Source organism: Zerene cesonia, chromosome 6 (genome assembly GCF_012273895.1).
Source record: "Zerene cesonia ecotype Mississippi chromosome 6, Zerene_cesonia_1.1, whole genome shotgun sequence".
Classification (NCBI taxonomy): Eukaryota; Metazoa; Arthropoda; class Insecta; order Lepidoptera; family Pieridae; genus Zerene; species Zerene cesonia.
This window is the reverse complement of record NC_052107.1, coordinates 4,159,096-4,172,431: the sequence shown is the minus strand read 5'-3', so window position 1 is coordinate 4,172,431 and position 13,336 is coordinate 4,159,096. Positions and strand designations below refer to the sequence as shown.

The window sequence follows — 13,336 nt, the reverse complement described above, 5'->3', positions numbered from 1 at the left end:
TAATGAATGTTCGGTTGCCATTGAGTGAGGAAAGCAGATGTGCGCTTATGTTAATCAAACATTTTCTATCCTCTTCAACCAGAAAGATGGATTCTTGAATGAAAGCTTTGATTATACCTCCGAATGGAAAATGTATCTTGCTTAGTATATTTTTCATACTCACAGCATGAGTTGCTATATATCCAAAATAACTAGCAAAGCCTTCATTGATCCAAGTGTTACTCCACCAATAGCATGTAATTAGGTTGCCCATCCATTTATGAGCCAACTCGTGTGATACTAATGTTGCTGCGTAATGTTCTACTGACATAATCGTTTCACGGGGGTCTATTACTAAATATAACTCTCTGGAAATAATGTAAATATAAACAGAGCTGAATAGACATGAGAGCAGTGTATACTAAGACAAATTTAAACGATTTCAAATTGTTGTACAGAGTCAACTTTATTTTTCTGAAAGCCCTACTTACTATTTAGTTCTGATTCATATAAGCAGTAAACAGTAGCAGAAAAAAGTTTTACTTTATTTATTAAGAAATAAATTATAGCGAGATACATTTATAGATATTGAGGCATTCTGAATTTTACAATATAAGGAACTCATATTACCTACCTGTAGCTTACCATACCCCAATTTTCAGTTCCAGCTGATGCCCAATCAGGTGAGGAAATATGATCATTCAGTAAATATGGATGAAGGGAAGAGTATGGGATTTCAAAGTAACTGTCAAAGAATTCAGTCATTTTCACCGCTAAATGTAAAGCGTGGTCAGCGAGTCCCATAGTATTGGATCTGCCAATTATCCTGATTGGAGGATTAAAGGATTTGTCTTCGGCAATCACTTGGAATGATTCACTCACAAGGAATGTTACAAGGTAAGAAGACATTACGGGTGAAGCGTAGAAGTTGGTTGTACTACGTCCAGATGTCAGGTCACTGGAATCAATTCAGAAAAATTGAGGCACATTTTTCTAAAGTCATTGGATCGTGTTTCAAGTCAGCAATCAAGACAGCAAGTCACTGTGTGAGGTTGGTTAGATATAAGTTGATCTGGTTGTGTGAGACATAGACATTATAAACTACTGGTGGCAGTAGTGCACGCTTCGTCACGAATTGGGCCAGCTCGCACCGGGGAAGTACCAAACCCACACAGAAAACCGGCGTGAAATAGTGGCAGGCCACTGTGTTTCGTATGGTGAGTGGGGGAGCCGGAGGCCTATTTCCTTTTCCTCACCCGTCCCAGTCCATTCCTTCTTTCCTGTCATGAATTCGTTCCTTTTCCCTTACCCTCTAAAAGCGGGCAGCGCATTCGCAGAGGCACTACCTTTGCGAATGTTCATGGGCGGTGGTGATTGTTTACCATCAGGCGAACCACCAGCTCAGTTGCCCGCTATGACATAAAAAAAAGTGCGTTTTCAAAGCATTATTTTTATATGTAAGCTACTCACGTTGTAACTGATTCTATGTCTGTGTTTGAGAAAACTTTTGAGTAGCTTTGAGGCGCAGATAAATGAACTTTGAAAACTGCCTTAAATAACGGTTCATCCCAACAAGGAAAAGCTTGTCTGGCGTTATAGGGTTGGAAGTGTGTTGTTGCGTATATTCTGAAAGTAAAAACAATATCGCATTTTCAAAATGTTAAATCTACATTTATACTGTTTCAGTAGAAATCAAATAAGTTTCAAATATACAACAATAATAGATAATTGATTATGATACGTTATTTTTTATGTTTACTTCACAACAATATTGGTTTCGATTTCTATGATATTTTAATGTGTTTTAATCATAAAAAGACTCTACAAAGCAACCAATTATGGAATATCTGTATATCTTTCCGAAAACAAATATTCATTATAGTGAAAACTTAGACAATACCATAGTAATCTCTCAAAAAGAGGCAATATTAGATATAAGAACAGATTTCTTTTAAATATCTATAACTTCTCAATAGTACAGTAACAGACCTTTCAACGCCATCAGCATCTTTATACCATCCCCGCCAAATGCCTCTCTTCATCGGCCCATCATTCATAGTGCTCGAGTAGTCAATCATTAACGTATAGTTCTTGTTAACTTCTAACGTTTCAATCAGATTTATTCTCAAGAAATGGTATTGCCGTTCCAAAAAGAAAGGTTGATTTGCGTTCATTGTTACTATTCTTCCATCGTCTGTTGTTAGAGAAACAGCATTGATCATATCAACGTTAGCATGTAGTACTATTTGATTGACATTTCTCTCCACTGCCTAAAAATAGTTTATTATTATATTATGTATGGTGAAATAGCATGATTTAAAACAAAAGTGTAATGGGACATATGAATAAATCTCTTATATTTTAAGATTTGATTTGAAAAGCTGTTTGTTCAATTTTAATTTTTTTTGTTTTATAGCATTGAAAAAAAATTAATTAAAAAATTAAATTTAACAAAGGCCGCGTTCCATCGATACAATATTGTAATCATTGAAATAATGTTTCGTATTGGTTGTGATGGTTCTTAATCATCTCAATAGATGGCGTGGGGTGCCCCTTAGGCACATGAAACCGAAAGATTAGAAGAAATTCGATTACTGTGGCAGGATCACGGGTGGCCGAGAGGCTAGGCGTTGCTACGGTTAGGCAAGATACGCAGGTTCGAATCCTGCCTCGTGATCAAATTTTTTCTATTCTTTCAAAATTTCTCAAGCTGTTTGTTTGTTAGATCGACAGAGACATAATTAAGTTAACTGCTTTCTGAACAAGAGCACCTTAAACTACCCATGTTTTGACTGAATTTGTTTGTCAATTGTTGTTGTTTGATAGATAGAAAACTTATACTTACTTGTATAATAATATTCTCTTTGCCATTGTAGCTAAAGGGTTTGTCTCTGTTTTCCGAAAAGAATAGGTCAATAAATATATCATATTCTAGAGGAATCACGTTAACTGGTAGTCTGTAAGCTTGGGCAGCATTTCTGGTGATGACATCAGAGTTTAGGGTAATTGAATCATCGATATCTGCTAGAGTTAATTTTTCAGCTCTTATCAAGGTTATCACCAAGAGGATGATGCCTATTTTGAAGAACATTTCTAGAAAGAAAGGGATATATTACAATTACACAATTTTGGATATTCCATCTAATGTGCTCTTTTAATTGTACGAATGAAGTGACGAAATAAGGAATTAAAAATAACATTCCATTCTTATGGTAGCAATATAAATTTTAAGGTATAGACGAAAATTCAATATTATTTGTTCTGTTTTTAAGGCCTATGTGTATAATAACGTAAGAAATAAATTAATGTTTGTAATAAAACATACCGATTAATTGAAATGTCCTCAATTTGGCTGTGTTTGATAAAATGAATTAAATTTATGGTTTACAATGTACTACTTAACAAAAGTTATAAAAGATCTAAGATATTTGATAAAATTGAAATTATCATTGTTATAATTCATGATAGTGATCGTTATAATTCAGAATAACGATAAGTAGAAAAACTTCCAAATTATAATATCCTTAACCACTCATTGTGTTTGATAGCCAATTTAAAACACATTGCATTATATTGCACGTGCAAAGCACATTGCTTGTCAGTAATATTATTGTCCTTAATAATTTAATAAACAATATTCATTAAAATTAATTCAATTTACCCTAATATATGAGAATTAGACGTCCAGTTTCTCTAGCTAATTTGATAGGCAGCTGTATAGCATTTTCTGGTGTTTGATTTTACGCGAGTATTATCTACATCTTATCTTACTTCTTACTAATATTATAAATGCGAAAGTTTCCGAGGATATGTGTGTGTGTGTGTGTGTGTGTTTGTTTCTCTTTCACACAAAAACTACTGAACCGATTGCAATAAAGTACGTACCAAACGTAGCTGGTAGCTGGACAACTGGAATAACATATAGGCAACTTTTACGCGGGTGAAACCGCGGGGCGCAGCTAGCTTATTATAAATTTAAGAAATAAAATACTTTTTTAAAGAGACGAGAAAAGTCTTTAATTTCTAAATACAGCTGTATCCTACGAGTTTACCCACTCGAACATTCTTCTGTTCTAGGGAGGCAATAAAAAACCTCTTTAATTATAATATTATATTTAACTAGAGTAAAACAAATATATAAATAATATAACCTGTATGTTTGATTCTGAGTCTTTGTCTAATTTCATTCCAAATTTCATCTAAATCGATGCCGGTACCCTTGACAGCGTAACAGAATGGTTAATTTTCCCATTATTTATAATAATACTGAAGATGTACTAATACAGTATCAACGTTAAGATAGCAAGTCTGTGGTGGCGCTATATAAAATAAAATGAAAGTTTAGAGAGTGCATATAAATTCCATTTCTGGGGAATTCATACATTTTCATACATAAATTGACTTGTGTCTATCTATATAGACAACGTAGTTTTAAACATAAGCGTGTGTGCATGTGCCAAAGGAAGGTGATAATAAAATTTTATTTGTTTTGTTTCGTTGCAAATGATAAATTATTAATTCCAATATTGCATAGATACAGGAAGTACCACTTATCTGAATTTCCCATCGACCTATCCAATTCAGCTGAACATTTTTAAAGCTCAACAATCTAGCAACAATAATAATAATACATCCACCATAAATTATGTGGACACTCAAATGATGTAACTGAAAGGTAATTCTTTATTCGAACCACCAGGGACTGGAACACGCTTCCTGAGTCTGTGTTTCCCACTGAGTACAATATGGAGGTCTTTTGGAAAAGAGTAAAAGGTAAGGTACCTTGGGAAGTGCGCTCCACCTTAGACCACATCACAGCGTACTATGTTTACCGAAATATTCCATGCTTAGGAGTTCAAGTAAAACAATAATGTGTATGTATAACAACAAGCTATATTTGTTCTGGATTCTTCGTAAGAATGTGTGTGTGATAACACTAACCATAATCATTTAAAGGATACTGAATAAAACCCGCAAATATTATAAAAGTTTATTTCAAAATTTAATTACATTAATTATTTCTATCGGACGATTCCAAAAGTGGTTAGGGAATCGAAATAACAATTTATATACATATTTGTCAGGTAAAAATGTTCTTATTAATAAATAAATCTAGCAGCTAAAGCCAACACGACTACACACAACGAGGTAGTCAAAGAAGAAGCGGAACTTTGGCTACGAACCGCTGTCACGATTTCCACTGCTACGTTATTTCCCCATTGTAAGTTTGATATACTGGAGGTGACCACGCCGACCGCAGAAGAGAATGATGTTCCAAGACCGATTTGATTATCATATACCCACGTTTGGAACTGCAAAATGTTTAATGTATTTAACTCTATATTTAAAAAGTATACTAGTTATATCGATTTTATACTGGTTACCCGTACGGGTTTTAATAACTATCTTTAAGTGGCGGGATCACGGGTGGCGAGAGGCTAGGCGTTGTTACGGTTAGGTAAGAAACGCGGGTTCGAATCCCGCCTCGTGATTGAATTGAATTTTTTCTATTCTTTCAGAAAATTTCTCATTTATAAAAGCATTTCAATGCTATAAAACTAAAAATTAAATTTAACAAAGGCCGCGTTTCATCGATACAATATTGTAATCATTGAAATAATGTTTCGTATTGGTTGTGATGGTTCTTAATCGATGGATTTCAATGCTATAAAACTAAAAATTAAACTATCTTTAGTTTATTTTAGATTTCATCCTTTACTTATCCACATCAACTATTAAAAATGTGAAAATCTTTTAAAGTAGCTTTCAAGCGACTCCGGGAAGACCAACTAAATTTGTAATAATTAGTAATAGGTTAATTACCTTGACTATGTCTTCGAAGTCGGTTAAGTATGTAGTCAAAGCAGTAATAGCATTCGTCAATCTCACATCGCCGCCGTAGCTGAAAAAAATAAAAAAATGATAATAAAATTTTGATTGTATACATTATAAAGATATAAGGGGAAAAAAGAAAATTGTTTTACGACTATCAAAAAACAAAGAATCCAACAATGGTCGTTATTTATTTTAATTATTCCTTGCAACTCACTGTGTTCTTATATTAGCATAGTTCTGGAAAAGGAAGTCCATAACAGTATGTAAGTTCTCATCATTCCCTTGCAGAGCTACCGAGAAAGCGTTGTTTCTGTCGTGTATTCTGATCTTATCACTGTACATTGACTGGTACAAGAACCTGCAAAATATACGCAATTAGTTGGTGTTAAGAAATGAACAAGAGAATAAGCGAGATAATATGTATCAGATATTGCATGATATTAAAGACTTTCTACAGATTGCAAGACTTATGAATGAAGAAGAGTTATGTTATCCAAAGTCGACCAATAATCAATGTTCCTTAGCATTTGGGGCAAAGCAAAGCATGTTTTTTTATATTTTTTGTATATTTATGGTGGTGTTATTGTCCTAGATCCGGTCAGTCTCTGACATTGGGGGATAAAATGTCACAGACTACTCCTCAGACCTCACTCCCGTATTCCTTTACCTCTAGATGTAGATTTAAAATTACTAAAGTTATAACAAAATGTTTAAACACTTACTCTCGCACTGCTGCTTGATTTTTAGTGCATGGTAAACCGCGCAACATCACGAACATATCAGCTGCGTTTTCGGAAGTATTGTACTTGTTGAATAAGAAGTTGAAATCAGAAATGTCTCCCTCGCGGACACCGACACAATATACGTAGCGGCGCGCGTTCACTGGAATCCTGAAATTTCAATACATTTAAATTTAATATTAATTCATATGTAATATTAATTCACGGTTACTGTGCAAGACAAAACTTCAAATTCGTAGCCAAATTAATGTCATTAGTGTGTGTCTTACAATACACTTATTTGAATTTGGTTTTAATAAATATGAACTCAATTGAATGCTATATTCGTGCTTCAGATGATGGCAATCTATATAATATATCACAGTAAGATTTAAAAAACCAAATAGATTGTAATCTTTGGAAAAAGTGTGATCCCTCTCATTTAATTGCAATTTAACGCATTGTTTTCATTGGACTATAATGCGAATACATCGCAGTCATGTACTATTCCAAGAATTTACTTATTCCAAGCGTCAGTCAGGGAGCAGATTAAGTGCTAACAGAGCCCCCTTCCCCGGGGCTCCTATGTCTGTGTAGTATTCAAATACATGCAAGCTACCCATATTGAATACCCACTTAACGGTTCGCATCTATAGATTATAATAAACTGAAATATAATGCATTCATAAGGAGTGTGTTACGGATCACAAATTTTCGACAATCTTTCGGTGACATATACATACAAAACGAGGATAACAAATTTGACTTCATAGAAAGGATAACTGCTATATAATTGTCGTAAGTTAATAAAATAAATCTCACGGAGTATTATTATTTCGGAATCGCCTCCATTTAGCTAAACTGTCCTCAATACAACCGCGATGTCCGAGATTACAAGCGAAGTTCATTATTTGCATTCTTTGTTGGATCGCAGATGCGGAATCGTTGGCGCCTTCTTCGTAACCGGAATGTTTGACAGCAGTATCAATAAGATCTAGTAAATATTCCTGCAATCATTAAATTTTGCATGTCATTAACTAAAACATTATATTCTATGAATTTAAATAATACAAGATTTTAAAATATAGAAGATAACGTATGAATTATGTTTTCCTGCCTAAAAATCTTTATTATGACTCCTATAGAGCTTAGAACTAGATGGTGGATGGTAGTGTGTTTTATAAACGTATATGTAACTCACAGTAAATTCTTCATAAACAGTAGGCAAATGTTTTAATCTTCTATGAACCCATTCCAGTTGACTCAGTGCTCCGTTCCATACGTAATAATCTGTCTCCGTTTTCAAGAATGAAAGAACATCAAAGGCACGAGAGATTCTAATCTGCCCAGCTCGAACGAAATACAAGACGTCGTTGACAATCTTAAAAAATATAATTTATTTATTTATCCGTTCGCAAAAAAAAAATAATTTTTAAGTTTTATCAGGCCAAATCGAAGTTAATTGAAAATTTTTACTCAACGCAGTTTTACAGCGTATGAAAAAATATAATTATTTTAAATTACAAGGTATGTAAGAAATAAAAAGGGTGGGGTGAGTTGAATAGTATAGTATAGTTTTATCGTAATAAAAATATACTGCAATTCTATACAACTGCCTAATTGATGTAGTCAGTTGGTAACAAATCGCAGCCAGTCACAAAGATTATTAAAAAAGTGAGGGTAGTTGGGCCGAACATTGAATTAACAATGTACGGACCAAAGCACAATCCGTACGAATGCGCGCCGTGCGTTCAAAGTGATTCGACTCATTATAGGATTCGATACCTAAACAAGTTTAAACAAGTAATGAAAAGCGACATCTGTATCTTTAATGACAATTATCCATCCAACAGAATATTAAAATTCCTGACTCTTCTGACTGACTGACTTGACTTGACCTGACTTCCACTTACACTGGAGATTGGCGCAGTACCTCTGTTGGGTGAAGGCATTAAAACAGAGAAGAAGAAGAATATTAAAATAACTGATATCCGACAGCTACATTGTTATTGAAAAAAATATTCCTCATACTATCTAAATAAAAACTTACCTGAGATCGACTGAGCTTATGAATTACATCTTTATTATTACGCAATTGAGCTGCAATCATCTCCCAATTATGATCATCATAGTTGACTCGATAAAGACCTGAATGATACAATTAGATTTTTATATTCTCAAAATAAAATTAATTTAGTCTAATCAATAATAAAGCATAACTTGAATGACAGTTTTATTTATTTAATGCATCCAATGTAGCCATTTTGATACTTAGATCTGATTACTTCGCAGTATAAGGGTATACTGATAGGTACTATATTGGCAAATCTACCTGACTGAGCAATGTTAAGGACGACCCATCCATGGCCAGCTGGTTTCTGGAGAGTTCCAGTTCTTCCTGTTAGAACATAAGTGGGTCTTGTATTGTTGAAGTTAGGACTTCCTCCATGTGTCCATGAAATGGGGATTTGCCAAATATGGTTGGGTGGTGACCCGCTCAATTGGAATCTTTGCTGAAAAATATTTCACAATTTTATATGAAATTAATATACAGACACAATTAATATAGAACATGACCATGGCCAAAGACAATTTAATTAGATAGTAAAACAAAATGTTATAACGTAAAAATGTTAAATAGATAATTGTTTGTCTTTGTTAATTTAACCTAAAATCAAAATAGGAACCCATTAGTATCCGACCTACAATTTGTTATAGCATCAAAACTAACCTGGGTCAGAGTAATAAGACCAGTCGTCATATCGACATCAGCAGTAACTACTGGAGAGCCCGGATTTTGCACCCAGTTGTCAAACAAGTTTCCAATGTCTATATTTGGATAGGCTACTGCAAATGTAGGATCTTCGGAAACGGCTTGTCTGAAAGCCCTGTACATATCCGCAGGATAACCGATTCCATAGGCGCTTTAAATAAACAAAAATAACATGTCAATTTCAATTGATGCCACGGTTAATTATTCACAATTAATTACGATGGAAAATTCGACTAATAACGTATGATTCGACTAATAACGTATGTACTGTACGTACGAGTACTTTTTACTCGTTTCATGAGTCATTTCATACACTTACTATACGTAATAGTATCAGTAACTATACGTTTACTTACTTATCTCTCAAGTAGTATCTCAATGCATTTCTGAATACCGTTGGTGTCACGAAATGTTCCAACATTCTCAACACAGAAGCACCTTTGGCGTAGCTACTGGTTCCGAAATGAGCAGTGATTGAAGGGTTGTCAGCAACAACTGACCAATTCATAGGCATTATAGATGCGCTTGCGTCTCCATTCAGAGCACTCTGCACTCTTGCAAGAATAAAGCGATCATCCAACTCCAGCCATTTATCCGCCTGTAAAGCAAGAATTATTATTATGAAAACGAAACACATTTTATTTTATTTATTTATATTTTGATATCTATATCGATAGGCTAAAAAATACCTCATGTGCGCTGAAGTACTCAAAGAAGCTGGCAAAAGATTCGTTTAGCCACAAATTGCTCCACCAGAAGCAGGTGACAAGATTACCGAACCATTTGTGCGCCATCTCGTGAGCAATAATGGAGGCAATAAAGAGTTTGTCAATTACATTTGTATTTTGTGGGTCATAAAGCAGATACGCCTCCCTGTAAACAAAAAGGAAAGTTGTTAGTGTTCGGTAAAATTTGTACTTGAATACAATACAACTATCAAGTTTCAATACCTAAAATTCTAATGTTTGGTGAAACAATAACAAACCAAACATGTATTTCTAATATAAATATCATATTCTTATCTAAAGTTATTTTTTACAACTATGATCGCGGTCATTGTACATATGTACAACTACCGACGTGGTATTGTGTATTGTGTACTGTGACCGTTACCCACCTGTAGTTGACCATTCCCCAGTTTTCCATTGCGCCAGATGGGAAATCAGGAAGCGCAATATGGTCGTTCTTCATAGGTTGTCCTTGTCCCATACCGTAGTAGCTGATATTGAAATAATCTTCCATAACCTCAGTGATCTTGAAACCAACGTCAGCGGCATAGCCATGCTGATCTGTAACTCCTTCACGGGATATAATTTGGAACGGTTTGGCGGCTGTTCCAGTGGTTCTAGTGGGCACAAAATCACTGACGTGGAAAGCGATTAGGTAAGCAGAGATGACAGGCGTAGGCAGGAAAGTCTCACGTATGCGACCATTACTTAGACTGAAAGGAAATAACATTTTAGGATGTGGTTCAGGTTCATTTTCACCTTCAAATAATATTTACGTTCATTAAAAAAACCATTTCGAATAATTAATATATTCTGATATACTTACTATTCGGTACGACCAATGGCCATATTCGAGTAAGATTCTCTAAGGTATGCATCCCTTGTAATTGAAATTACATATTGACTTTTAAATTGCGGCTCATCAAAACAGGGGAAAGCTTTTCTGGCGTGGTAGGGTTGGAATTGAGTTGTAGCGTAGTAGCTAAAAAAGTTATTATTTGAACATGTAATATTTGTATTTTACTTTCTGTATTATAAAATGTCTGTAAATTGATAAAATTTTTTCAAACATATTTTGCTCCTCTGAACTTACTTTAAAACACGAATCTTGAACGAAAACCATAATTCATTCATTAGGATATTATCTTACTAAATATTGTGAATATTTTTTATCGCTTAAACAAAAATCTCAACTCACCGCTTCTCACGGCCATAATAGTAATATCCTTTGTAGAATCCTCTATCATGTGGATTTTCATTGATACGTCCGTTATAGCTCACAGTAATGAAATATTTACCAGGACTAATGATCGATGCAAAGTTAATTTTCAAGATTTCATAATAACTATCAACTGTAAAAGGATTCGGCACCTGCAATGGGACTGCAGCGTTCGTGCTATCTACCACACTCACCGCATTGATTGACACTACGTTTTGGTGAAGCACAATTTGGGATACGTTTTGGCGGACCTGAAACATTTTTTGATGTAAAACAACGAGATTGGCGAAGGGTTTAAGATTTTTTTGTGTTAAACGCCATATTTATATAAAAATAAAGGCTGGAACCCGCAAGGTACCGACGTAAAAGATCCCCATACATCGGAATCTGCATGAAAGAGTATCAAATATATCTTCATTTATCTTACAAACATTTGCGCTTATAACACTAGTAGGGGATAGATATTACAGATACTTCCATTATTGTTTATTTTCAACAACAACAATTTAGGCGAACATGCCTCTAATTATTGATAGTCAAGTCCATTTTCTTTATTATAATAGATTAGAATAAGTACTATAATATGCTATGCTTTATAGGTGTTGCTACCAGACTATGTAAAAGGAAAGAAGAAAAATCACTGGGCAGTTCAATCGTAGTACAACATCGTTTACTATTTTGTTGTTCTAAATAGCCTCTATAAATCTAATTACCTTAAATACGATTTTGAATTTGTAAATAATGTTTGTAAAATCATACAACGTTACTTGAAATAAAATATAATAGTTTAAAAAAACTATAAAACACGCTTTAACAAAAATCATATTTTGCAAATTGAAAACTGGAATAATTTTATCAAATTAGTGTATTGTCATCGGTCCTCAATAAATCTACAAAGTTTGAACGAAATCTGGCCGTTTAAAGTGGGTCAAAATCGAGCCCAAAGAAGTCAGTTACAAACAAACAAACAAACAAACATACAAACAAACAAACAAACATACAGGTGAAGTTAATAAAAGCGTGTTAAAAAGGTAAGTATAAATAAATATTTTACCAAAGTCTCAATACTTTTCGGGTATTTTAAGCAATAATAATTATTAGCTGTGCCTATATTAGGTGTATTAACAAATAAATAATTAGGTAACTATAGTGCAGCAAGTTTATCTTGATAGTTTCAATGATTAGATTTCTTTAATAATCTTAGAACCGGTTTAAAAGGAATGATAAAAATTAATATTAATCATTGATAAAGCTAACAGACATCTTATCATTAATATCGATGGTTGTAAAATTTTGAAATATGACCAAATTTGTCACACTTTTTAAATCCTATTTGCTATTATTATTATATTCATAATGAGTGCCTAATCGAGAATATTTTATATAGCGCAGTCATGGGCAAGCTGAGGCTGGTGTCCCAAAACCCATTAAATTCTCCAGAGGGTCTCTGCATGTTGAACCTGTGTCCCCAAGTAAGCTTTCCAAAAGACCGGGTACTTTCCTTCTGGAGCTACCCGAGTATTACGGAAAGATAAGAAGCATACATTTCAGTAAATCTTATCACCTACCTCGACTTCAATTTGAACCAGTCCATCGAATCTGGATTCGCTTAAGAAGACGTTAAGGTCTACGTAGAAATATAAGGGCTGGACATTGTCCAAGAGTCGGTACTTAGGATCATCCAAGTTGGTATTGTGACCGACCCATTGAAATTCTGGTTCAGGTTCCGCAGACACAAGTCCTGCTACCAGGACGATAAAGGCCACCAGAACTTTCCTATCTGAAACATTTACAAAATTTATTTTTATTTGTTCCCTTTACTATATAATGTACTTCGGAAAATAGTTTCTTTTCGCCTACGACTTCTAAGGATCTATCTCATTTGTAATTCTAGTCCTTTTAATACTATCGGAATTACTTAAAGATTAATTTAAAAAAAAGGCTCATTTGAGTATTTAATAATTTTAATTACCTTGTATTGTAAAATATATTTAAGATCAGGTCCACAATTCATCATTATTACAACTGTATTTAAATTCTCTTATCAATATAAGCAATTTGTAATATAATGCAACTTACCCAT

The 13,336-nt window shown here is 33.9% G+C and overlaps 2 protein-coding genes across 2 annotated transcripts in view; both read right to left on the bottom strand.

The window, feature by feature from the left end:
- LOC119840592 (membrane alanyl aminopeptidase-like) overlaps positions 1–3,070 on the bottom strand; it is a 16,021-nt gene extending 12,951 nt beyond the window's left edge. The window contains exons 1-5 of the mRNA XM_038367280.1: positions 2,825–3,070; positions 1,969–2,249; positions 1,450–1,605; positions 614–937; positions 164–347 (exon numbers count right to left, since the gene is read on the bottom strand). Of these exons, the coding sequence (XP_038223208.1) occupies positions 164–347; positions 614–937; positions 1,450–1,605; positions 1,969–2,249; positions 2,825–3,070 (1,191 nt within the window). The remainder of the gene's footprint in view (positions 1–163; positions 348–613; positions 938–1,449; positions 1,606–1,968; positions 2,250–2,824) is intronic.
- Positions 3,071–5,078: 2,008 nt separating this feature from the next.
- On the bottom strand, positions 5,079–13,336 carry LOC119840591 (membrane alanyl aminopeptidase-like). Its single transcript, XM_038367279.1, has 16 exons — positions 13,333–13,336; positions 12,822–13,033; positions 11,233–11,504; positions 10,861–11,016; positions 10,424–10,747; positions 9,996–10,179; positions 9,663–9,904; positions 9,265–9,457; positions 8,866–9,046; positions 8,584–8,681; positions 7,735–7,914; positions 7,356–7,540; positions 6,537–6,704; positions 6,029–6,172; positions 5,803–5,881; positions 5,079–5,291 (listed from the first exon to the last, which is right to left on the bottom strand). The coding sequence occupies exons 1-16, from the start codon at positions 13,334–13,336 to the stop codon at positions 5,079–5,081; spliced, it is 2,835 nt and encodes a 944-aa protein (XP_038223207.1).

Coding starts and splice junctions, on each gene's coding strand:
- LOC119840591 (XM_038367279.1), bottom strand. Junction 9,905..9,995: donor AGTACTTCAGCGCACATGAG/GTATTTTTTAGC, acceptor CTTGCTTTACAG/GCGGATAAATGGCTGGAGTT. Junction 5,292..5,802: donor ACTTCGAAGACATAGTCAAG/GTAATTAACCTA, acceptor AACATTTTGCAG/TTCCAAACGTGGGTATATGA.